We start from the raw sequence: 27,822 nt of genomic DNA on the forward strand, positions 1-27,822 counted from the left end.
TTTCCAAAATGCAGTCTACTCTAATGATGGCGATAATATTTTAAGATTTAATACTTTGCTTCATTTCCTCCTACAGGGATACTTACAGAAATTCACTAAAGCGAATTAAAAATACTTTCGAAAATGCAATATTAGTATTAATAAGAAATTAGCCAATATATTAATCGTTCCAATTCAAGGAAGAAACAGATAGTAAATTCCATAGATTTATATGTGTATTAAATTAATGGTACTCCTGCAGTACCAAGAAAAAATTCCGATATTGATATAAATAAAAATTGTATAAGAGAATATTGTCTTTGTTGCTTCATAATGAATAAATTAGATTGTATTATCAATTACGCATTATTTTACTAAATTCACTTAAAAAATGCATCCAATTCTCTTAGTTATGGTGTGAAAAAATTGTCTTGCTTCGGCAGTACGTATAATAACCTTTTTTCTCAATAGTTAGGCATGGTGCTTCGTTTGTAAAAATCTGACGGTAGTTGAGTGTCGTCTTAATTATCCTAATTAAATTGAAACAAAGAATTTAAAATGCGATCGTACAAGATAAAGTTTTATGTAATCCTTAAAGGCGTGAAAATTCCATAAATATAAAAGAATTTAAAGTGCGATTGTACAAGATAAAGTTTTATGTAATCCTTAAACGCGTGAAAATTCCATAAATATAAATCAAAACGCTTTTGACTGTAATCAAACCATTTTCAGTAAATACGACTATGGAATATGGAGTAAATTTGTTAAGATCCAATGTAACTGATCCAATTTCGATACTACTTTCAACTTTTACGGGAATGCCCTTAGTGCTTGTATGCTAATATAAAATATATCGCTTTTAGTCCATCCCTTAATATCAGACAATTATTTGGAATCTGTGAAGTCTAATGTGACAATTGTTTTTTTGATGCCCTACCATCAAAATTTTCTGTCCATGTTTGGCCTAATACAAGCTATAAATTTAAGTAAATCCACTTTTTGCTCATCACCATTAAGAAAATAGAAACTCTTCAATATATGCGTGTATTGAACACAAGTAATATAAAATTGGCGTAGGTTTGGACGTTGGAAACGGAGGCAGTGTTTGCTCTAAGCAATCTCACAGTAAAATTCATTCGCCGGTAAGTTTGAAATAATAAGAATTATTAGAAGAACTAGACAAATTTGTAATTTTGGTCTATAAAATACGTAATATGTGTGCGTATGAATCTGAAACATTACGTTTACTATATGTCTAGAGATAATCAAAAATCAATAGTTATTTCGTGAATATGTTTTCAAATGGTATTTATTGTCCAGTTTTATTTTTGTGCCCTCATTTTTTGTTTCTCATGATACTGCTTTGACCACAAACATCTGTCCGATTTTGAGTCGTAATAACATTTTTCAAACAAATTGACGGTGATTATGCTGTTACTTTTTCGGTTGCTATGCTGCTGGTTATATTTTATAAATTTGATGGACAAATATTGAAGGTGTTTGTACGTATAAAAACCATTGCTTTTAATAATTTTGAAGGTTGTCTGAGGTTGTATTTTCTTGAGTATTTAATAAAAATAGGAATGTGCATATGTATAGGTCTAAAGTTTTGTTCTCACTCACAGAACTATACTTCTTACCGATCGCTTCTATGGCAGCTATGTTTAACAGTCTTATCCGGCCGATGATATACCTGTTCGTACATATGAATGTACATAGTTACTTACATAAACACGCAAATGGATATGGCTAGATCGATTCGGCTTACCATGGTGATAAGGAATAAAACGACATATAGTGGCCGAAAAAAAGTCTACGAAAGCCCCCATTTCTACCTGGGGAGACCAAGAACACGATTCGATAAATGGATAAAACGATGTGTTTATTTTTATATGACTGTAGTCAATGTCTTGTCTATAAAAATGAAACGTCTATCTAATAGTGGTAAAGCATTCCACAGAATTTTGACCAAAAATGGTCTAGATATTGCTAACTTGAATCTTTTCCGAATACCCTTTTTAAAGAAGCCAATAAGTTGTTTTTATCTCCTCTTTGGTATCTGAAGATGTGTGAAACGTATTCATGTAGTCTAGCGTTAGTTGGGATACAAACTAAATAGAAATTTGTTTCATTTGATCTTTTCATTTGACCCAGATTGAAAAATGAATATGTTGATTTGAGTGGCAGGTCAAAGCGCTATTGTTGGATGTTTGCCATGGTGACGGCACACGTTTCCCGGTGGAAGAAGTTGTCATATGTTTGACTCGGGGCAAGAATATTTGTGGAAAATGTTTATTTACCAGAAAGTAATGATTGCTCTGGAGGCCAAAACCAATCCAAATGTTGATCATTTTTTGCAGAGTTGATTATCTGAATTCTAAGATGCATACAAAATATTTGTACAAAGACGGAGGTAGTTCAGCCTTTGAAATATATACAGTGCCAGATCACTTCGATAGTGAACCATGATGCAAAAGACCAGCGAACAAAGTCTGATAATACGGTGATGCGAATGGACGTTCTTCTACTGGTCTAGTCGTCAACAGCGTTAAATTCCCCAATTCCTCCTTGTTTTTTTTTTTTACAGTTTTATCTCGTCAAAGGACGAACACTGCACGACGAAGAGTGTGTGAGAGAGAGTCAGAGAATGAGTAAGCACGTGGAATGCGTTGCGTATCCACTGCAATTAAATTTGTTCCTTCTGTCTAATATTTATGGTGGCGGATGGGCTCGTGGCAAAATGTTTAAACAAACTTGATCCAGTGTGATGTCACAGAAGCCCACACACAAAATTTTGTTGTTCTAGCTATTATAGTCTCTTATATCCACTTCATTTTCTCTTGCAGCTTGTTTTTTTATGTCTAACTGCGCAGATATATGTATTTTAGGCCTTTTTCGTTTGGTAAACTTAGTATTAGTATTAATTACTTACCTGTCAGTAACAATCACATGTTTTTGGCGTTTCGACTGTTATGTGTTCACCCAGATGGAGGGGATTCCGAGATATTTCGGGAGTGTTTGGCTATAAAAAATAAAATGGCTCGTGCGTATAAATAAGGTGAAATCCGAAGTCGCATCCGACATAGTAAAGATAGCAGTACGAGCTTCGTTCAGTCCGTTTAGGGCGAGCGTTCAAGCAGGGCTCTAACAGTTAGTTCAGTTACAGCCTTTTTGCACAGATGCGTCTTTTGGGTTATTGGGTAAGACGTTATTAAAACAACTGTTATGTGTTTTGATGCCAATATGGGAAGCAAGAAATCAACAAAATTATTAAAAAAATGTTATCTCAATTTTATAATCGGTTTCGGAATGGAACTATGCGAATTCTTTTAAGTTTTCTGCTATTTCATTGTATGTTTGTGAGTTCTTCGGCGGAACATGAAAACTATCGTTGTTTTCATCCCATAAATCTTGCAATGCGTGTTTGCCCCTTACAGGTATCCACAAAAATGTTTAAAAGGTTATATGTATCTATACCTCCATTTCTACCCGCGAGAATAGATGTCATTGTTGTTTCTAGTGGTGACAGTTCACATGATAGGCAGAAAAAAACATACGCATTAAGAAAAACAAATTAACGCAACTAAAACGTAAGAGTAACTTACCTTTTGCCACCACTGCTTACCGCCCTATACTCATAATACATATGTGAAACACCTGCGTTTTTGGCACCATGCATCAACTCAAACCTAGTGTAAAAAGCCAATTAAAAAACACTTGTCTTAAAATTGTATGCCAGGCGCTTGGCCATACAGTGGTATTTTACATGTTATAAAATAACTTAGTTTGATTTGTAAAGCTGAGCGTGTTGGCGAGTCCACCAACCATCAAAACCAATTGATGGTTGTCTCTAAACCAATGCTTTCAAATAAGTCTCAAGCCATTTTTGCAACGAGTACTGCTCCCTGAAAAAAAAACGAGAGGAACGTTGCGAGTCGCAGCTACGGCCTCGACTCTTTATTTATACCCGGTACTCAGTCAGTATGGCTCCCCTCCGCCAGAGGGCGTATACTGCACGATAAGAGTCTGTGTGAAAGAGAGGGAATGAGTAAACGCGTGGAAGGCGTTGCGTAGTCACTGCAGTTTCATTTGTTCCTTCCAGATATAATAATGATCATATCCAGATTTGGCAATCTGTTAGATACGGTCATTTTTTATAATTCCGGGTGTTAAGCCTTCTCTTATCTTCAAAATTGTGGATGCCACAGATTTTCGTTCTTTGTGGGGGCGGAGGTGGGTTACACTTGTAACAGTGTAATATCACATGAGTCTGGATACAAAATGTTGTTGCTCTAGCTCTTATAGATTTTGAGATCTAGGCGCTCATCCGGACGGATGGACAGACAGAGATGGCTCAATCGACTCGGCTATTGATGGTGCGCAAGAATATATTTACTTTAGGTATCTGAAGCGCTTTCTTTTGGGTGTTACACACATCCACTTTCAGCACAAATCTAATATACATATATCTAATATACCATATACTTATTCTGAGTATCGGGTATAAAAACCAAGCACAGCCCGTCTCTCGCGGACCCGAACACTCTTTACTCTTTGCTTGGGTTATTGGTTTGAGCCGAGCACACGAATCGGTCTCACAATGACAAATGTAAGCTTACCAAGAGAAAAAAAACGGTCTGAAAATGAGCAAAGCACAAAAAGGTCGTTTATGTTCGTTGTGTTGCTTTGTGCGAGAGAGATAGAGAGACAAAACTAGAGAGAAATAGCCTATATCATGATCACACTATATCTTGATATATATCTAAGTTCTCGTAGTGGCCAAAGTGAAAATATCAAAGCCATCAGTTATTCGCTCATTGTAAATTTTATTTGGCTACTTCATACCCTGTTTAATTAAGACAAATCTTATAAGAAGCGAAAATCATGAAAGGTACATTACGAGTACTCTTAAAAATCGCAAGTAGTAGTTACAGATTTTGTTGTTACTGAAATATTTATTCTATATTAAATAAATAGATTTATGAACCGAATGAAATATTAATATATAGAAGTTTAAGATTGGTTGTTTATTGTTTAAATTTGATATAAAAGTATTTTTTCCTTCAATTTTATAGCAACTCAATAACTGAAATCTAAGCTGAAGTTAATATCAATAGATATAAAATAAAAAAAAAAAAACTTGAAAAAAATTTCAACCTTGCTTTGAGCCATATGCAGAAGATCACTTTGTGGTGAAGATGAATACCAATAACATTCGAACACATAAGCCCATCGATGGGGCAAAATTTCTGGAGATGTTGTCAACCATATCATTGGAAGAAGTATTGATTTTTGAGTTTCGGCGAAGTACAACTGATAAATGGGAAGTCATGGTAGTATGTCCGAACCCATTAAAGAAGATGTATCTCTGCAATGTTTGCAACGTTGTTCAGTACGGGGACAAAAACTTATTCAGTCATCTGTGTGGTAAAAAGCACAACTTACTCCTGACCAGCATAAAACAACTCCAAATACGGAATAGATTTTCTACTGAACAGAATTCAAGCTCTCCGAAATCACTGAATGCAGCAAGCGTCATCGTAAATAACACAGGAAGTGGTAAAGGCTATTCTGCTGCAAACAAAAATCTACCGACTCGAAACCCTGGCACTCCCACTACTATTAGTCAAAAAATGGCAACAGCGACAGTAAAACCCCAACCTTTTCCAAAAAAAGCCAGTTCCAGCGCGCGGACTTGTTCACAACAACCCGGTCCAAATGAAGAATTAATAAAAATCCCGAGCAATAGCTCTAAAAATTATGCAAACGCCAGAAGTATTCCATGCGAAAATGAAGACCGTACGGATTCGTCCAAAGAAATAAAATCTAAAACAAGTCTAATTATAAATGACAATCAAAAAACAAAAAAGGATTCGGGAACGGTAGTAGATACTTTGAAAAAAGTCACAACAGCAAACTCACCCGCGACTTCATTAAACTCGACAATATTTTGTGATGGCCTGAAACATAAAAACAAGGTAGAAAATTCTGCACTCAAGTCCGTGTCCAAATCCATTTCTGAAGAACTACCACATTTTCAAGGGAGTGTTGAAGTCGAACCCTGTCCGAAAACCACGAGAATGGTGCAAAATATGGTGGTGTCCCAAAATAATCAGGATACTCAAAATATAGTAAAAAATCCGTTATCTACGAAAATTTCATGTGTTCCGCTTGCAAAGCTTCTTGGTGCCGCCGAGTCTACCGAGAGAAGCCAGGGTAACAGCGATGTCATTATTATAGACGAGAAGGAACGCAACCAGAGTAATAAAAGAGAAAATTCAAACAATAATATCAGACAAGTTCAGAACACAAAGCAATTCTTTTCGAATATTGAAATAATTGGAAACAAAAACATTTTGGATAAGACTGATGAAATAATACCGGTTATAGGTGTCGCTTCTCGCGTTAACGAGTCAAAAACATCATCAGGGTCAAGTATTTTTACCTTTGAATCTAAGAAAAATCCAAATAAAATTGTGGGACTTGTAGGCGTCGAATACGTTATAAAAGTAGTAAGAAATATAAACGATAAGAATCCCAGATATCAATGCAGCTTCTGTGACATTACTTCTGACGAGGCTGCGATGCATACACACCTACTTGGCTACAATCACCGTCTAAAATATTTTGAGAAGCATTTTCCTACGGCCATGCGACAGTACCGACAATATGTGTCGGAAGTTACAGAAAGTGATGTGTGCAAAGTAATGATTCCCATTTTAGATAAACTGGCAATGGCTGTTGAGAAGCATTATGGTCGGGAATCTGCCTACCTTTGCTATGATAACTTTTATAAAAAAAATCGTTCAGCCGTAGTTGCAAAAGTTTATAATAGACGTCATTTTTCTGAAAAAACAGGACCGACGTTTACGCATATCGTTGATTCGAAAGATGTCGAAAAACTATTGGAAAATACTCGTATAAAAAGTAACCAGCCAGTAAATGATGGAAGCTCCATTGTCAATTTATGTGAATCTCAAAACATAAATATATCTCAGGCTGTAAGCCATACAACGAACACCTATTTTAGCTACCCGAAGTTAGCTGAAGCACCTTTTACGGAGACCGTTGATGATGAAACACACAAGCGATTGGTTGAAAACTTTTTAAGAGATACCAGGAAATCTTCGGTCTCATCGAAACCGCTATTTCGAAATTTGAAAAGAGCTCGATCGCGGTCACGCTCATCCGAACGATGGAAGAAACTGCCTAGCCCGGAATTGAAAAAGCAATACAATACAGAACGCAGATCATTATCACTGTCCCCGTTAAGAGATGGTGATATTTGGCAAGCGTACCGGCATATGGTTGATCAAAAAGTACGCGAGTTGAACGTATCTTTTGAGGTGTACAAATCTGATCCGGAACAGCATCCTCTTTATCAAGTAGAGTGGCAAATCTTCTGGAAGCGACGCAAAGATGAACTCATAATGGCGGGAATTAACCATCGCTCTTATAATTTTCAAAATGAATGGATTATTTTCTTTAACGCGCGACTTGAAGAATTGTACAATCGCGATCTGGAGAATATTAAGCTAAAATGTAGAGATAGGTTGTGTTTGCCGCTGACAAATGACGAGTTAATGAATAAAAACTATCATGTTCGTACACCTGAGAAAATGAATATTAATATGGAGACAATGGGGACTCCGAAGAGCTCTCTGGGAAATCATGTTCATGATGACACCACAAATATTATTCACGTTCTTCGTCTTTTAACTGCACTAGAGGAATTTTTGGGAAGTTTGGGACCCTTTATTACAGAAATGTTAACCAAAGCATTACAGGCGCAGAAGGCTGATCCAGATAATATCCACAATCTATTGCTAACATCGGAGAATTGTGCCATATTAGAAACGACAAAAGAGAAATTTACAGGAATTTTAATTTCTAAAATATATGATCCTGCCAAGGAACGGGCCATTAAAAAAGCGATTAATGACACCGAAGCATTACTTAAAAACGTAGAGAAATCGATAAGCACTATCAATTCCAATTCAAAGGGTAACTCAGCTCATCAAATAACGGAAAAAATGGATAATCAAATGGGTAACAAAGATCTGTTTAATGTTCAAACGCCCATTGATAAGAGAGAACTAGCGGCAAAGCTAGCCTCTTCATTAATCTCTCAAGGCAAAACGTCGATAAACAGGGATGAACTTCAAAAAATCCTGCATGTGTATTCCCTGATTGAGAAAAAGAAACGTTTGGATGAATTCGAGAACTTGGAAACTGGCCGAATGAACAATACAGCGGAGCCATTTCAACCAGATAATTTAAGTTATAACTCAAGTCATGATACCGTGTTGACGCAACGCTCTATAAGAAATTTTAATACAATGAATGATTGGAACAGTATGAATACTGGTCAAAGCTCTTTTGCAAGTGCAGCTCACATGAATAATAAAAACTCTAACCCTCCTAACACCACCAACACATTTTCGTTTCGACATGGATTTGGACTGGACGGATACCAGAATAGTCAGTTTGACAGTGCTGCAGTAACGAGGAATCAGAGCAACACTATGCAAAAGTCTATGAACTGCTCTTCTTTTTTCCCATGCGATCTAAATCAGAGGAATAACAGATAGTTTTAAAACGATAGTAATTAATAAACAAACGAGATTTTTCTAAAAGAAGCTGATTTAAATCTGTGCATTGTGGAAGTACTACTTAAATTACTTAATAATCAAAAACATGTTATGTATATAATGTAAATACAAATTTTAAATGTAAAAAAAAATGGTTTTTCACTTATGCAGGTGTGGCATAATATGTAAAAGCTTCATTTAAATAATAAAAACATATCTAAAGTACTAATAGTTGTTATGCTTACATATATTGGGATATATACAAAAATGCAGCTGTGCCACTTGTAACTGTTTTTGTTGATATAAAAGTTATTTTGTTAAATTTCGTGTTTCTCAGCAGTTACAGACTTAGACTTTCCCCCACTAGCCTAAAGGTCTCCTTTTTATTTTTATATGTTTTATATGTACTAGTATAGTATATATAGTACACAAACAAGTTTGTGGCTATTTAATGATCATTAAACCCAGGTTGAAGAAAGAAGAAAGTCTTTATTTTACCAGGTCAGAAAGCGGATGTTGCTAATTTGGCTCGTCTTTACAGTGAGACTCCACCTGCTCGAAAGAGTCTGACAAAATGGAGCTGGGGCTTATACTCGATTCGACTAGAGTGTGCCCTACCGATATTCAATCGCCGCTGTAAATAGATCGATACATACAGATATATTTATAACCTGCATTTTCAAGACAAAGCTAATAGCAGATAACAGGTCAAATGAATTTACATGTAAACAACTGAATCAAAAAAGTGTTTATTGTCGTTACCTACAACGCAATATATTATTATTAATATATTAATGTATTATTATTATTATATGTTAAGCGGTGTAATAGCGTTGACCACTAGGCCAGCAAGAAAGAGAGAGAGAGAGGTTTTTTGAAAAGGAATGCCCTTCAAGGCCTCTCCATGATATTTATCTTATTAATCTTTATCTTGTGAGCAAGTGTGAGATCCATGGCCTCATTGCGGTTTGGATTGCGAAGGTAGGGTACCCCGGTTTGAAATTATCGCCTAACTAATCAGTATGAAACTGATAAGGTGCTCACACCGTGGCTCTCCATAATTAATCCGATGTCTTTGTTCAATCTGCGATGAGCGCTTGTTGGTCGTGACCCATACAATTCTTAATTTGCTGGAATGCAGGTATGTACTTGTTTTACCTAAAATTTTTGGCAAAAAGTTGAAAAATTGAAGTTTTGAGTTAAATGCGGTACAGTTGATCACAATGGCAGCAGCAGAGAAACGATTAAAGTATACTGAGAAAAAAATATTCCGAATATGAATCAGCTGTGCTCGTTGGTGAATCAACAAACCACCAATCCTAACAAATATGTATCGTTGTTCTTGTGCTACTGGTGTTGAGAGTAGCGGAATAAGACCATAACCGCCGACCGGCTATAGCTGACTTACTTACACATTCGTAAACAATGCCCTGGTGAGCGCGCCATTTGACTATTTTATTTGCACAACACGAAATGAAAGCTTAAGTAAACGAGCGAGAACTTTGTCAGTCGCAGGTACGACCGCGACTCTACATTTATAAGCGTGTGGAAGACTTTGCTTAACCACTGCAAACGGATTAATCAGATCTGATAAAGATTTGTAAATTTGTCAACATGGTCATTTACTAAAAATTTTGTAGTTTTGTAGGTCATACTCAAAGGGAATCTTTTGCCATTCTTCCAGTATGAATTCTTTCAGTTGATTGCGGTTTTTGGGCTGGCCCCTGACCTCACATCTAATGATGTAATTGCTTTTATTCAAAGCAAAATAAAAGCCGTGGGTTTAAAGGTGGAGAAATTCAACTTCTCTTATGCCAGGGAGATAGCCTCGTTTAAGATAAGCATCTCCCCAACTCAATTTGACACCATTTGCTCCGCCAAATTTTGGCCGGAGCATTTGGTGGTGAAGGAGTTTAAGGCTAAGAAGAAGAATAGGCCCCCATATCCCTTACAAATCTTTCCAGTGTGCCACCCTCAACTTCCTCTTCCTCAACTTCCTCTTCCTCAACTTCCCGTCTTGCTTCCACCTTTCCAAAAAACTAACTTCTCTTTTAGTAACCTATCAGAATGTAACCTATCCGGGATAGTGTTGCATTTACGTTATTGCGTTTACTGAAACCTGGTTAAAACCGGACATTCTTAGTTCCGAGGTTTTGGCAGGTCGGTACACAACTTTTAGAGAGGACCGTTCGTCTCGACGTGCAGGGGGGGTTCTAATTGCAGTGGACTCTTACTTCACGTCGGAACACTTCACAGTCCAAGTTCAACAGGAACTGGAATTCCTGTGTGATTCTTCTGAAACTGATTCTTCCCGCTTTCGCTATATTCATTACTTGCTGGTATATCCAACCTTCTTCGGATATTTCAATTTATGAGCAGCACTTGTCCGCTTTAACCGCTGTTTCTTCCTCGCTATCTGATAAAGATCGTATGATAGTTCTTGGTGACTTCAACTTGCCAGGAACTTTTTGGTCTTCGGTAAACGAGTCTAGTATCCTAGGGCCCATGTCACGATATGACTTTGTTGACGGCTTGCTGGACCTGTCCCTGTCTCAAGTCAATCATGTGAAAAATTCCTTGGGTCGATTGCTTGATCTGTGCTTTGTATCGGATCCGACCATAGTGTTGTTAACCCGAGCCCTTCCGCTCACTATACCTGAAGACGCCTACCACCCTACTTTCGAGGTGTCGCTAGATATAGAACCAACTGTATTGGATCGGTCGAGTAGGCTACCTGAACGTGTCCGCTGCTTTCGTAAAGCCGAGTTTGCGAAGCTTAATAACCTCATTAGGGATATTGATTGGTCCGCTTTATACTTGTGCACTGATGTCACTGTGGTGAGACGGGCCGTTCCATCCTGTGGCTTGGATTTATTTGGAAAAGAGCCCTGAGTTGCTTTTGAATAGGTCCGGTATATCCGTGACGAATGAGACCCCACGATGTGAAGTCTACAGTTTCCAAAGGCCGGGCATAAGATATGGGAATCGACTCTTTCTCGTCCCGACAACTTCTGCAATAATTATTGTGGAAGATCGATAGGCTGGAGGCGTGCGTACCAATCTGTATAGGTTCCGTAATGGCTCGTGCAACTGCAAAGCTTTGTACTCTGCTGAGTCCGTATAGCTGTGCCGAGCGTTTCATGGATCTGCATGGCCATATCAATCGCGAGATTTTGTAGGTGATGATTTGCTAACATTTCGTGTTTACAGGCCGCTCGAAAATATCGAGTGTGAGAAGCCTGCACGTATCCATCGGCATCGCTAGTGCCCTGCCTGGAAAGTTCGTCTGCGGTAACACTCACTGCCTTATATTAGGAAGCGGTCTACATTCTCTGCGATCTCGTTAAGGGACGCTTCTTCGTTGTCCGAGAAGACATACACTAAGTGAATGCTTGGGGACAATAGAAATTGCCTCTTTGATTGCTACAACCTCCGCTTGGAACTTTATACTGTGAGCCGGGAGCCCGATGCAGTGATTGATGCTAAGCTCAGTACAATAGATTCCCTCACCCACGCGTATATGTGGACCGGATTTGCAGGTTCATGTTCGCCCATCTCGCAGTCCTGGAAAGGTGTCGAGAGGTGATCACCTGAGATACAGTAATCTGTTTATTTGGTAATTGCTGAAGGCTCGTCAAGATTCCCGAGTTTCGAATCGCGGATGTTTTCCATAGTCTGGCTTCTCTCATTCTGAGTGCGGACTGTGTTGCAAGCTTCTAGTGAGTTTTCCGGGAAGAGATACTGTATGATATCCGCCAGATATTCATAGCTCTGCGATTCGTTGAACTCGGGTGATACCACCTCTCCACAGAACATGATTAGTCGTAGGAAGGTGGTGTAGAGCTAACAGTATACGGCGTCATTACCTATTCTAGTCTGTAGTTTTTCTGCAGGTACAGAGGGTAACTTTGGCCTTCTTTACCCTACCTATATGCTTAGTTTGTAATCGAGCTTTCTGTTGAGGTTCTGACAACGATAGATAGTCGGAGTATATGCACTCACATTGGATTTCTGGAAATCTACCAGAGAATGCTTTTGCAACATCATCCATATACGCTACCACGCGGCAACTACTCCCCTCTATCTGCCGCAGCAGTATGTTCATTTCTACATTCCATGGGAGAGGGGCGAGTTGACTCCGCCCTGCGGTGTGCCTTTGCTGGCAAACCTCGTGGAAGTTGATGTCCCTAGTGATGCCTTAACGGTCCTGCATTGTACCATCTGTTCGATGAAGATCACTGTCCGGGAATCAACTCCCAAAGTCCGTGTACCGGATTGGATGTGCCCGTTAGAGAAGACTCCCTCGTAGATTCTTTTGAGTCAGTGAACGGCTCTTTGTCCGTCGTGGATCAGTTGGGCAGGGTCATCTGTTTCCTCTAGATTTGTAGGGCTTAAAGCGTTTTATTACCCAAGAAATGTTCTCTAGATTTGACAACGTCAGGGTAGAACATGAGGCAACAGTTCTGCTCAACGTTTAATGTTTAAGCTTTGTTGAAGAGTCTTCGCGAGGCTTTTCGGAGCTCTCGTAGATTCGGAGTCCACCATTTATGTTTCTTCCGGCCCTTTTGTTTCAGTAGAAGGGAAAATTTACCGAGCGCCTCATTGCAGGCGTCGGTCAATTTTTTCTTCGTGGTGAAAGAATGTAAGCTAAACAATCTGAATACCTAATCCGCCTGATGTTTCGAAATTTAACTGGACTGGAGACAGAGAATGCAGTTTCCACGTACCAGTGGTCAAACAAGGAGTGTTCTTTAAGAACCCTTCAGGATACTATGTTCCTCTTTATCTTGTTAGAGGCAAGTGTGTGGTCCAGGACCTCCTCATGTTTCTTGGTAGTAAAGGTGGTCAGTAGATAAATGAAATGGTTCTCACCCTCTTCTTTAGTGTCAGTACATCCCCACTGATAGTGATGTGCGATGGCGTCCCACCGCACAATTAGGCCGATGTCCTTGACCTCGCAATCTGCGATGAGCGCACGGAGAGGCGTCTGTGGAGGATGGACAGGCGGGTCATGACCACTATATAGGTGAAGCAGATTCTCAGTGAGCCTCCTGGCTTTCTCACTGCTTTGTGGTCTTTGTAGCTGAAATTTTGAGCAAAAATGTGTCCTTGAGTCCTCGGACAGGAGACCCTGTTACTGAGAATCCAGGGATCCTAAATGAGCACTATATAAGCTCACTCATGGGTATGTGAACCATTGTTTTGTGGGCGTCGCTCTCGGAAGGGGACTGTATTTTTTGTATTCTTTAATGAAAATTGGCTTGTTGGAAAGACTTAAACAAAATTGGCCTTTTTAAACAACATATCCACTTTTAAGTATCTTTCTACTTTGATTTGACCTTAACAAATAATATACCGAGATAACCGCGAGATTTTATTTTACATTGTCTTTGAATTATTTGTACCCTATATCTATTGGTCCCTATCTGCGCAGATTTGTACAACAGGGCCGTCTATGGCGATCTAAGTTGCAGACCCAAAAAAAGGTGTAAAAAAGGTACCACAGGTATATGAAAAAGTGGCTCGTCTTCCGCTTGCCTGTCATTTAGGATTTTTGTGAGACCTATGTCGGGAGCGTCTTCCCGTTTGGCTTTTGGGTAAACCTCTTTTAGCGCCGCCACCGCTTTCTGTAGAGGGCCATCGTGATAGCACCTTGGCAGGCGATGGATTTTACTCTACCCTGATGCCACCCGGCCCTCCTTTTTCCTCGTTGGAACTCGTTGGACAACGAGTGCAACTTGTGCCGAGTAATCTGTCCTTCATTAGTGCCCGTCTAGAACGCCAATGAGGGTTCTGACCCTCTTGGCCCATTGCCTCAGTTCGATTCTCGATAGGAGTGTTGGATCGTCTTTAGCTAGGATTAGTCAGGAAGGCGTTAGTCACCCGAGGCATAGCCCGCTTTCCCGGGAAGCCCTTTGGCCAGGCATTTGTAGAAAAAACACAGTGTCAGCTTTGGATTCGGGTAATTTTACTGAGAGTTTTCTTCTCTCCACCAGACTACCACTAGCCAGCAATGGCAGAGACAAGACCGTACCAGGACTGGTTTCCAGCGACCTCACGGGGGGAGTATAGTCGTACCTCCACCGGTGTTTGCACAGTTACGGTTAGTTCGGATCCCCCTGTATCTGGGGGCAAATGGCAGACCCCCTTCGGGTCGAGGAAAGCCCGTGGCCGAAGCATTTACACTCCAGTAGCGACGGTCGCGTGCCCCATAAGTGATGGCGAACATTACCCAGTTGGATTTTTTACGATAGTGCAATAAAGGTAGGTCCATGAGTTTTAGCCTAGATCAGTAAGTTGGCAATGTTCTACCAGAGCCCTAGGGTCGTCATTGAGCAGATGACATGTTACAGGGTTTCGGTTGCCCCAGGTTCATCACATTTCCTGCAACTGTCTCTGTTGGTGCCTAGCTTTGTTGCATGTGCCGCAGCAAGACAATGACCTGTTAATATTCCCACCAACAATCTGCAGTCCTTCTGTGGTATGTGCAGCAGGTAGTGGCTGATTTTCTCATTGCGTTCTTTGCACATGATTTTCGAGGTTCTGCAGGTGGTGGTACTCCTCCTCCTACTTTCGGTTTGTGATCTGGCCTGGTTTTCTTGATCGCTTTGACTTTGTCGTGCTAAGGGTGTGTAGTGCCTCCCTGCTCGCCAAGACAATTGTGGAACTGACCGCGGACGACTGCATGGATCTAGGTTGACCGCATCGTGTGCTCGTTCTGTGAGAAGAGCGACCTCTGCTGCTTTCCTGATGGCAAAAACCTCTGCCTGGAATATGCGGCATTGGTCCGGTAGCTTATATGACAGCCTTATCTCAGGGTCTGTACAGTAAAGACCTCCGTCGAGTTTGGTCCCTTCCAATTTTCCAGTCTTCAGGTCCCAAAGATGAGGTTGTTATGACGTCGAGACAAGTTTGGGGCGTCATGTAATCAGTTGATCTGGTCATTTCCCTGCCGATTGAACAATGTCCGAGTTGGTCGCACTACCGAGATGTAAATCCATTGCATCAGAGCCGGAGACAGGCCCCATGTACTGCTGTGCATCTTCTTGGACGCGTTCAGCGCAACGGGGGCCTTCTTCACCCTTTCCAATAAATTGGGTTTCCATGCCCGTTCCATTAAGGAGCTGAGGGTTGATGGACCTGTAATAAGTATTCCTGTCATCCGCATAAGCTGTTATTATTGGGGCCTTCCTTTCGTATCTCGAGTGTCGAGCGAGTGTCCATGAGTAGCTCAAGGAATTCTTGAGAAAGTACTGTACTGGCTGAAGAACGGGACTCTGTGGTGTGTTCTTGTAGGCATTGAAGCTTTGAAGATATGCATCCCAGCTTTCCTGTGTGTTCAACACTTTAGCTTTTGTTAAAGAGTTTCCCCTGATTGCTTCCTGATGCTTCCTTGGTGACGTTCTGTGCCGCTTCCTGTAGTGCTCTCGTCTTAAGATGTGCACTTTCGTGGGTTTGGTAGAACTCTCTTTACGGTTGTAGAGAAACGAATGACAATGGTCTGGTTAGGGTTTCGATACGCCTTAGCCTCTCTCTTTGCCATTTGATGTTATAGAATATTCTGCACGCATCGGACATATGCCAATCATCCATGCTGAGGGTCCCGAAATAATTCCGTTAATGTCGACCGGGACAGATCAAACTGCGGCTCAAGTAATGTTTCTAAAACCAAGCCGCCGCACCAAAGTGGATTAACCTGGAAAAGCTACTGGAGATTGTTCAGAAAATGCTTGAAGTCCAGAAGGAGCAGCAGAAACTACGGGATGAACACCAGGAAACAAAGTGAGAGATACTCCAGTAAATTGCGACCAGCCAAGGCTAAACCAACTTCCATACAGAGCTTCTGTAATTAAGGGAGCCCAAAGAGTAATGTTTATTTTACATATATCGATTTTTTTATTATAGCCAATATAACCAATACTAATATACAATTGTGAAAATTTCACAATTTAGACAGCAACTGTAATTTTATGCTCATCAGCAGCTTTTTGACGGAGTGTAAATGGTGGACGGTGCAGTGTGAATCGGAGTTTCGCATCTGTCAAGAAATCCCACTGTTCCCCCGGAATGTGCTCAGTGTGCAGAGCCTATTATTGCACGTTGATGCATCTCGATCGATCGTTCATCACCGATAGAGAGCACCCTACCTCGCTGTTATCGCTTTTCAACATCGATAACAGCGGATGGGACACAAGACTAAGGAAGGTTATCGTAGTATTTGATCGGTTAAGGGTACTATGGGATAGATTTTAGGTACTAAGAAAATAGGTGATTGACTTACAATATCAACGTCCAAACAGGTAGATCCACGACTTTTGATCACTCGATGCATAGCCCGCTTTTCCCGGTAAGCCGAATTCAAACTGTGGATTATTGGAGAATTGTTATGTTTTTGGTTAAGCCGAGTACGGGAGATTGCGATATAAAGAGACGAAAGAATTCCGCTTAGAGTGCATATGCGGTAGCAAATGATCTTTACAATGGGGGCATTGGAAATGACAACAACAAAATGCATTTCCTTTGGGCCGCACGAGTGGCAATAATTACCAATATTTAAGCTGCTTGACTCGACAGTAGCCATACTGACTATGTATCGGGTATAAATGTAGTTGCGGTCACAACGTTCCCCCTCGTTTTTTAATACAAAAAAGAAAAATTTACCGGTAAAATTTTACACTCAGGGGCTTAGATAAACTTAGATAAACTGGTGACAAAGCCACCGATTTGAAAGAACAAGAAATCATTTTTTTTAGACTTTACCGAGCTTAGACAGTCAAAATTTTGGGAAAAATTAATCAATTTAGATTTTGAAAGCTTAATAGTTTTCAGGCGGTAAGCTTAAGCTCAAAGTGTTTTATTTATTTAAAGCTGTATTTATCAGCTTTTATCAAAAATGCAAAGTTCAATACAACTAGGATAAGATACTTAAGCTATGCGTAAAATTTTGAAAAACAGTTAAAAAATAACTTATTTAAAATAACCATAATTTGAAAAAAAGAGGGGGAACGTTGTGAGTTTCTGCTCCGACCGTAACTCTAATTTTATACCCGAAGGGCGTGGAGCGAAATTTTGAAATAAACTTGTAATAGTGAGGTCTAACAGGAGTGTGTATACAAAATTTGGTGGCTCTAGCCTTAATAGTCTCTGAAATCTGTGGATGCCACAGATTTTCGTCCTTTGTGGGGCAGAAGGGGTGGGGCGAAATTTTCAAATACACTTGTTTTCAATACATTTCAATACAAACGCAATGACCAACGCAAAACGAACTGACCAACTATCTAAAAGCCAAATTTGAGTTTGATTAAATACAAAAATAATTAAAAAGACAGCAAAAGATAAATTTTCCTTGTTATGGTATACAAATGTATGTTAATAAATTAACAAAATATATCTATTTTTCTTTTGCGATTAAAATTCGTTTAAATGTATAAAATTCCTTTTTTTTTTTGATTTCGGTGGAAAAATGTTTTCATTTAGAAAACGGAAAAAACTTCCGTTTTGTGAAAACGGTAGCAAAAGTTTTTGTGTTTTCAAAATAAAACTGGAACATTTTTGTGAAAGTGAAAAAGAAGAAGATCCAAGAATGAGCTCCAAGCAATTTCGTCTTTAATTAGTCAGATTGCGAAGAAACAACATCTTGGTTCCCAGTATATCCGTTTTGGATTTAATCTTGTAATAGCTTCGGTTCGCCGAATTTATCGACATATGCAGATTACAATTTGGAACTTAAACTCTTTACATTTTAAATATTTGTATTTAAATATTTCAGAATTCATTATGCCTTCTTCACTGTGTGAAACGATTAAAAATTCCGCGTAAGTTGTAAATTAATCTAAATACCATCTAAAAATACAATAATTTACGAAATATATATGTAGCGGCGGTGCAGCGATATGCGGGCGGTTGGTTATTTTTTTTCCTACTAACTTCCACTCCACAAAAGAAGTCGAGCCAAAGGGAATTGAAACATCATGCGATGCGACGGTCCAATGCAAAACGGTACTCATAGATGTATGCGTGTTACAGCTATGTTTTTGACACAAGCAATAACAACACGGCTATGCGCGTAAAAATAGTTACTTAAGCGGTGCAATACACACATAACTAATCACCGATATTATATAATCATCAAATATATTAAATAAAACCTAGTTAAATTGATGCAGTCCACTCATTCATAACCATACAAATTTTGGTCCTTCGAGCCGGATCATACGCGTCTGATTTTATTTTATATATTGAGTGATATCGTTGACCGCTGTTCGCCATGAAGGCCCTAGTGCATCGTCTAATTCAGCAACGTGGGGCCTGCAAATCCCAGATAACTCGCGTGGGTGCGGAGGCGCAAGAGTTTGTACAGCCATGTACTTCTGTGCAAACATTAGAGCACATGTTGGACCGACTGGTTTCAACTTTCAACCGCTTTATGGAGCTCTCTGAAGAGCTGGACCAATAAAATGAACAAGATGAATACGTGGATCCGTATTCTCAACTTCTGGAGAAGATTCGGGACTCATCGGGAACCACAGAGCTGCATTTCGAAAAAATACGCATTCCGATGTTTTCGGGCAGATACGAGGATTGGTGTCAGTTTAGTGACTTGTTTTTGGGCTCAGTCGACAAGAAGAGTAGTCTTCCCAAGTGTCAACAGTTTCATTATTTGATATCCTATCTGGATGGTGAAGCGTTGTCTCTGATAAAACATATTCCCATTTCGGATGCCGATTCCCAGGACGCATGGGAGAGGCTCAAAAATCGTTATAACAAAAACTGATTGCTTGTTCGGTTATTCAAAACTTTCTTTCGTTGCCAACCGCAAAGGGTTCAAACATCGCTGAGTTGCGTAAAATAGTCGACACCGTCGACGAAAGTATACGTGGCCTGCTGCGCCGAGCTGCGACATCCGCGATGTGTGGCTGATCCATATCTTGCTCTGAAAGCTAGACCCTGAAAGCAAGGAAGCTTGGGCAACCAAAGCTAATGCATGATACACACACGGTGCTGAATAAAATCGTGCAGTTTCTTATCATGTTGACGTGCCAAATACGCCTGTTCGTGACTGCGTATATTGTCACGAGCAACACAGTCTTTATGCGTGCCGCAAGTTCGCAATGGATGTCTAAGCCGATCTACGCAATTCCGATGAAGGAAAAGATCTTGATTGTATGATCAACAAAGCTTCCTCCTGGTCACATCTCTTGCGGATAATTAGCTATTGATATCGCTTTGTACATCGACTTCGTTGCAAGGACCGCTTGTCATCGTTTTTATCGTCATGGGAGCTTCAATACGCCCGCTCTAGGGTAATCAAACATGTCCAGATGGCGTTCTTCCGAGTAAACAAGCACTTTCTCAAAAATCCAAGTTAAGTCGCTACACTCCATCTGTTGACGACCAAGGAACTCTGTGCGTAGGACGACGCATTAGCAATTCGATCGCAACCTATGATGCAAACCATCCCATACTTCTTCCAAAGGAATCCCCAGTCGCTGTTTTACTAGCTAGACACCAGCACGTCGCATCACTAGTCGAAATTACGTTCCACACGTTAAGACAGCAGTATTGGATATGCAAGATTTGTTTCCTCCAGCGTAAAGGTACCAGCACACATCTCATGGCTGATCTTCCCGCCCTTCGCGTTCAGCCCACCCGCTGCTTTCTATATTCTGAATTGGATTATGCTGGACCAGTTACCATTAAGACATCAGCAGGTAAGACACCGAAGTTTGGCAAAGCTTGGTTCGCCATTTTTGTTTGTCATATCAAGCTCGTCAGTGATTTGACGACTCCTGAATTTATCGCCACTTTCAAACGGTTCTGGCCCTATATCCGATTTGTACTCAGACAATGTCACAACATTCCATGGAGCCAGAAAGGAACTAACGGAGATGGAACGGATAGCTGTATCTCAAAGTCAGGATGAGGAAATTGTTAATTTTCTGACGAGCCAGGAAAGCAACTGGCCCTTCATTCCGCCGTCTGCCCCGCATTTTGGAGGTATTTGGGAGACTGGCGTACGATCTATCAAGCTCCTGCGCCGAGTAATTGGTAGCAGTGTGTTGACTTTCGAGGAATATTCAACAATTTTAGCCTAGATTGAAGGTTTACTCAACTCTCGCCCAACTTGGATCCCTTTACCCCAGCTCATTTTCTTACAGTTTAACTTCACATGTCGGTGCCTGTGTCGGTCACCGAGGAGTTTACAAGAGACCTATTACCAAAGTTCCTGTGTTTCCCTTGTTCTGAACAGTCGTTCAGGGGGCCGGTATGTTGAGAAATAAGACGCGTAGTTTTAGTTCAATGTTAATTTATATTACAACTGCCCTATTTATATGCTCATTATTGTATTGCACCGCTTAAGTAACTACGCGCATAGCTGTTTTGTTATCCATACATCGATGTGTACCGTTTTGCATTGGACCGTCGCATCGCATGATCTTTCAATTCCCTTTTGGCTCGACTTCTTTTGCGGAGTGGAAGTTAGTAGAAAAATAGTAATAGAAATAGTAGAAAAAATGAATCACTGATATTATAAAATCATCAAAAATATTAAATAAAACCTAGTAAAATTTATACAGTCCACTCATTCATAACGATATATGTATATGTATTTTTTTAATTTTTTTTCGTGAAAAGCAAAACGAAAATGTTCGCTTGCCAATTTTGCAAATAAATATACATATTACAATACAAAAGACCAAAAGAACCTTCCGGAGTCTTGCGGCCTCCGACGTTTCCTTGATATCGGAGCAAAATTTTTGCCAGGAGGCTCTTTTGGCCTTCCTGGTTTATTTTTTGTACAGTGCTAGACTGGTTTTATAGTCTGCCCAGTGAGTATCCTCGTTAGCTTTTGTGGCTCTATTAAAGAGAGTCCTGCAGCTTCTGCGAAGGATGTCTAATTGTTTTGACTACCAAGGGGTTTTTAGTTCCTTAGCTTCGACCAATATTGACTTTTATATATATTTACACATTTTTCGCTTTATGCTATTTTTTATTGTAGAGACAATTTAGAAAGTCCAAAACATGATGATTGGATTACAAGTGGAAAAATGGGTTCACGGGAAGCCGTTCTGGTGTTTCGAACAAACATACTCAATCCAAAAACTAGAAAGAATTTATCGGAAACCTACTCGTCGCCAGTACTGCCAGAGAGCAGATCTAATATGGAGGCAACTCTTTTGTGCCGAAATGGTGAAAATGACATAAGTTCTTTATCCCTACCACTATGCAGTAACGAAGACTTGAGTGGTTCAAAACAGCGAAAAATCTATGTATCAATTAGAAATTCGGTCAATATTAATCAAACTGAAAATTCAGACTTTCAAAGCACTGCAAAAAAGATGAATAAGCAGTATTCCTCAAGCGATACGTCTATGTCCAGCGAAGGAGAAGAACCTACACGAAATATAAAAAATAAATTTCGAACCCTAAAAAAGAATCCGAATGACATAAACACTAACTTAGTAGAAGATGTATCAAAGGAAAGTGGCTACGATTCCACAACACCTGCCAAATCAATAACGAACATCAGCGCAAGTGAGGAAGAAGAATGTGTTACAGAGGACGACGAAGAATGTGGTATTGTTATGCCGGCATATAAGCTGAAAATCACCTATAAGTTTATTCAAACTGAAACAAAATTGCTCAGAAAGATATTTGATGTGCATGGCCTTAGAGAAGTTGAGGGTGATAAAAATTTTAATTTACTATGGACTGGGGTTCATATGAAATTGGATATACTGAGAAATTTAGCACCGTATCAAAGAGTCAATCATTTTCCTAGGTAATTCTAAAAATGGAGCAACTAATTATAGAATAATTGAAAACAGTATGATTTTTTTTTTACTTAGGTCCTACGAGTTAACCCGAAAAGATAGACTCTATAAAAATATCGAGCGTATGCAACATCTTCGTGGAATGAAACATTTTGACATTGTACCCCAATCGTTTATTCTTCCCTTGGAATCACGAGACCTAATAATAGCACATAACAAACATCGTGGCCCATGGATAGTAAAACCAGCAGCATCAAGTAGAGGAAGAGGAATATTCATTGTAAATTCGGTAAAATTAATATATTAGATCAATATTTACAACACACTCTTATACTGTTTCTATTTGTTTTATTTTTTCAGCCAGATCAAATTCCTCAGGATGAACAAGTTCTTGTATCAAAGTATATTATTGACCCGCTTTGTATTGATGGACACAAGTGTGATTTACGAGTATATGTATTAGTTACATCTTTTGATCCTCTTATTATTTACCTTTACAAAGAGGGAATAGTAAGATTAGCCACAGTCAGATACGATAGAAATGCTGATAATCTATGGAACCCGTGTATGCATCTTTGCAATTACAGCATCAACAAATACCATTCCGACTACATCAGATCCTCAGATGCCCAAGATGAGGATGTGGGCCATAAATGGACATTATCGGCTCTCTTAAGGCACCTGAAAATTCAGGGCTGTGATACTCATCAGTTAATGCTGAATATAGAAGATTTAATAATAAAAGCTATTCTGGCCTGTGCTCAAACCATTATTTCCGCATGTAGAATGTTCGTTCCAAATGGAAATAACTGTTTTGAATTATATGGATTTGATATTCTAATCGACAATTCACTTAAGCCTTGGTTACTAGAAGTGAATCTTTCGCCATCTATGGGAGTAGATAGTCCCTTAGATACTAAAGTAAAGGCATGCCTAATTGCTGATTTATTGACTTGCGTTGGTATACCAGCATATAGTCCAGAAGTGAGATCACATTACGATAGCAAATGGTCGCGATTCCGCAGTTCTAGTTGTCAAAGGAGTATTAATGTTACAAGTGTCTCATATAAAATCAAAAAGAATAAGAAAAAAGGGTCCGTCAGCACTGATCATCTGACTGGTGAAGAACAGCGCATATTACGAAATGCTCGTTTACAATATTCCCGTCGAGGAGGATTTGAACGCATATTTCCTACAGCTGACTCAATGCAGCGGTATGGTAACTTTTTAGATTCTACAAATGGTATTCCGATCTCTACCCCAAACGTACAAGGCCAGACATTCCAAACATTAATTATGCAGCATAACTATAACCAAATGCTTCACTCAAATTTATACTGCCAGGATACGAGTTATACTATAGATGATAGTTTAGAAAAAAATCGTATTAAACAATACGAACGAGCTTTGGAGACTGGATCTGAAATTCCATTTGCAAAGAAGCCTGCAGTGGAAAAATCCGAAGAAGAAGGTAGAAGGCAACGAAAACTGATGCTTAAAAAAATTGGAACTGGCTCTGAACTAACTCAGTTTCAAGCGCGGCAAACTTTCAGCTTGTACCTGGAATCTGTTTTAAAACGAATAACACAAGATCCCAGAGACAATCATGAAAAAATTATACTAAAGTTTTTAAACAAATTTGGAGGATCCGTTAAACCGCCAGTATTATTTCGAAATACTCAAAGCATAAAAGTTATAAGTAAAGCCCGTTCAGCAATGGTAGCAAAGCTCCTTGGAGATTTTCTGGAAAATTATAAAAGAGACACAGAAGCATATGTGGACTCATTTGATCATTTTGGAATGATACCATCTAGTGCTTATCAACAATTTTTGACGCACGCTCAAGAGTCCGATTTAGAAGCAGTCCTCACTCTTCATACTAATGTTACTGGAATTATGCCCTTTCTGTATAATCGCTGTGGATTATCAGTGCCACCTACGCCACCGATTCCGTCCGGCTTGCATGGGTTTTTGAGAGCTCTTCCATCGATGGTATCATCTTCTGGTGTAGCTAGAGAAGTTAGCAAATATGATGGATATTTCAAAAACAATGATAAAGATTATGAAAATGTACAAGATGCATCTATAAGACCCAAGAGTTCAAGGCGATTTTGAATAAGTTTCTGTTTAATATACTAATCAATGGTTCTAATCCAGTCAAAATTATTTAAGGATCCAAATGATTAAACTAAGAAAACTTTTAAATTAAATTAAAAACAATCCACAAAGATATATAATCATATTTACCTCTTTGCTTAAGCCATACTTTGTACGCCAAAGATAAATGAAATCAAAAGTTCAAAAATAAATGCGAAACGCACCAACTAATTCTCGATAGGAAGGGATTTTTTCTCTTTAATTATATTAAAGATACATTAATAATACCTGCGTAATGTTTTATTTGCAGCTGTCAAGTTCATTGCAATTTTCCACTCGCTCCCTAAAGTCCACAGACGCCTGAATGAGTTTATAGTTTTCTCTTTTAACATATTGACAAGTTTATTACCATCATCCATGCACTGTCTGAAGTTTAAAAATGCAGAATTACAGAGAATTACTATATGTACCATATTACCACTAGCCATACAGTATATAGATGTGCCAGTTCATACAACGAGCGTGTCGCACGGCGAACACAGAACGCAGTCTTTGGCTCTTGCGTTCGGCTATCGTCGCGTCATCAAAAGCCAGTGTTTGCATGTGGTAGAATAACACACACAATAAGTTCGCACAAAAATATGAGATTCTATACTTTTTTTCGTTCTAAGAAATTTTATGCTGTTTTTTTCGATTTCTGTTTTCTGTTCCCTGCAGTACGGGCCTTCGATTCCTCACCTTCTGACACGTCGATGACCGCCACACTACTCCCGATGACATAGTGGACGATATTATCATCGAGCATTGATAAAAAATCATGCATTTAATAAGCAATTTTATATGTGATGTCAACAAGTCAGTGTATGGACGCAAATAAGGGTTAATTTTGGTTGCTATTTTTGTTGTTTGTTTTGCTGCTGGACTACTTTCAAATTGAAATTTCGTGCCCACCGCATATCATAACAATTTAATGCGCTAATACGGACTTACATTCTATGTCTATATTCTCCTTTTATTTTATGTGAATGCAGCAAAACATTAATATAATTGTAACAGTTTTTATACCCGATACTCAAAATGAGTATTGGGGTATATTAGATTTGTGGTAAAAGTGGATGTGTGTAACGTCCAGAAGGAATCGTTTCCGACCCCATAAAGTATATATATTCTTGATCAGCATCAATAGCCGAATCGATTGAGCCATGTCTGTCTGTCTGTCCCCTTCAGAGCCTAGTGCTCAAAGACTATAAGAGCTAGAGCAACGATGTTTTGGATCCAGACTTCTGTGATATGTCACTGCTACAAGAATATTTCAAAACTGTGCCCCGCCCACTTCCGCCCCCACAAAGGGCAAAAAAACTAAAAACGCAGAATCGTAGAAGATGACTATATCTTCTAGAGTGCAAATTCTGAACCAGATTATATAATTATTTTAGCCAGAATCAGTTACCCAGTTGGGGCAGCTCATTGCCGGTTACGCGCCTCGGTGGCTCGTCTTCACCCTGAAGGGCGAGGTTCCGGAGCCGTCGGGGCAGCGCTTCGCCCAGACTGCTGTCGCTGTACCTCGTCACCGCTTGCTGTGTCGTTGTCCGACGCAGGGATGATCTCCCTCTCGGGCCTGGGTGGGATGAGGGGTCGTGGATGGGCAAGCAGCCGTTGCAGGGTCTTGTCGGCGTCCTTCCAGGTGGTCCAGGGTGCCACGTCAACCGCGATGTTGGCTGGAGCGATCTTCTGGCAATCGGCCGGCCCATCTTCGTCCTCGCTCACGTCCGAGTATGGGCCCGTCGTGGCCCGCTCGGCCTCCAGTTGGCGGTTTAGGACCAGGACGGAGTGCTTGACCCATGGGCGGCCACCTGCTTTTCCGAAACGTCGGTCGTGCAAGACCTCTTCGTCGGTGCTTGCCAGGTGGGTCGGCTCCCAGTGCTTGTCGGCCTCCATCGTCGGGCTGGTGAACCCCTCGTCCGAGCTGCTGTCGTAGCTCGGCCGTGGGGTCTGCGGGTTTCCCATGCGGTACAGGTAATAGGGCGGTGGTGTTGGGGACCGCAGCCGCAGTTTGTGCGCGACTGGGGAGCTGTTCTGCCCCTCGGAGTTGGGGTCCAGGTTGACGTGTCCTGGCTCGACGCGTCTTGGAGTCGCGCGTGGGGTGACGGCGGTGCGTGTTCCTTGGCCTGGATGCTTGCGGTGGCGTGGGCGTCTGGGGGGCTCCTGCTGGGCCCAGCCTGCTCGGACCTCCTCGTCTGAGTCCGATGATCGCATCGCCTCCACTGTGATGATCCCAGACGGGTTGTTTCCCGACGTGCTCGAATGGACGATGTCGTTGAGCCATGCCCAGGTCATGGTTGTCGCCCGACGGGGCGACGGTGGGCCTTCGCGGCGGGCCCGACGTCGGAATGGCCTGGGTGGTCGTGGTATCGCTCCAGTTGATGTGCCATGCTGCGTGGTGTTGCCCGGTTCTGCTTGCGGGGTCGGGGAGTGGTGTCTTGTTTGTGTTTGGCTGGTCGTGGACCGTGGTTGCCTTGAGCTGGGCAGCGACGCACCCCTACGATGCCCCTCCGTACCATCCTCTGCCTCTAGAGGCTGTGCGTCGCTCGTCCTTGGGTTGTCCATGTCGGATCTGGTGGGGGGAAGAAACCTTGTTTGGTTAGAACCTGACCTGTGCCACTGGTGTGCCCTGGGCCCTGGGTTTCCCTGATCGGTGCGTTTTCTAGTTTCTGGTTATTTCTTACTATAATCCCTTAAGCTATCTTACTGCGTGTGTACGCGGTTGCCCCTTCTGGGGCGAGGACATTATGGCAGCGCACTACCATAAGTGGCCCTCATGAACTCGCGGTTTTCCTGGTGCTGGGGTCGTCATCATCGTTGCCTTCGTTGTCTTCTTCGTCTTCGCTGGTGAGGGTGGGCTCGTTGTCGTCGCTGGTGGTCGGCTTGAGGTCGGCTAGTCCGGCCGTTCGTCGTTGTCTTCCCGGATGCTTCTGGAGTCGTGCTATGGTGGGGGAAATAAATTTAAATACTTTGTACTTTGTACTTTGGACCCTCATATTTGGGAGCCAGCTTGGCAGCGAAGTTGTCCGCCGCTTTGGACAGGTGATGTTGGCGTAGCATCACGAGCGTCCCGATCGTGGGTTTCCATTCGCGTCGACGTAGGTTGTAGGTCCTGCTCTGCGTCTGTGATTCCTGCTGGGTATTTTTCTGTACGATGGCGAAGATTTCCTTGAGTCGCCTGGCCTTGTCGGTTGGGATCTCTGTCACTTCGCCTAGTCCTGGGGACGCCTCTTCGTACAAGGCTCCAGGCAACCGAGGTTCCCGGCCGAGTACGATGAATGCTGGGCTGAAGCCTGTGGTGTCCGATGTGCTGCTGTTGATGGCTAGGCTGAGTTCGG

At 40.8% G+C, this 27,822-nt stretch overlaps 2 protein-coding genes across 2 annotated transcripts; both read left to right on the top strand.

Annotated features, from left to right (window-relative positions):
* The first annotated feature begins 1,056 nt into the window (after window positions 1-1,056).
* On the top strand, window positions 1,057-8,722 carry LOC6591633. The gene is made up of 2 exons (XM_002016721.2): window positions 1,057-1,121; window positions 5,055-8,722. The coding sequence occupies exon 2, from the start codon at window positions 5,178-5,180 to the stop codon at window positions 8,568-8,570; it is 3,393 nt and encodes a 1,130-aa protein (XP_002016757.2). The 5' UTR covers window positions 1,057-1,121; window positions 5,055-5,177; the 3' UTR covers window positions 8,571-8,722.
* On the top strand, window positions 1,057-24,673 carry LOC6591634 (tubulin polyglutamylase TTLL5). Its single transcript, XM_002016722.2, has 5 exons — window positions 1,057-1,121; window positions 18,340-18,385; window positions 21,571-22,353; window positions 22,421-22,634; window positions 22,706-24,673. The coding sequence occupies exons 2-5, from the start codon at window positions 18,348-18,350 to the stop codon at window positions 24,458-24,460; spliced, it is 2,790 nt and encodes a 929-aa protein (XP_002016758.1). The 5' UTR covers window positions 1,057-1,121; window positions 18,340-18,347; the 3' UTR covers window positions 24,461-24,673.
* Window positions 24,674-27,822: the final 3,149 nt, after the last annotated feature.

The sequence above is a fragment of the Drosophila persimilis genome, unplaced genomic scaffold (assembly GCF_003286085.1).
Source record: "Drosophila persimilis strain 14011-0111.01,24,50 unplaced genomic scaffold, DperRS2 tig00000000-arrow-pilon, whole genome shotgun sequence".
NCBI classification, from domain to species: domain Eukaryota; kingdom Metazoa; phylum Arthropoda; class Insecta; order Diptera; family Drosophilidae; genus Drosophila; species Drosophila persimilis.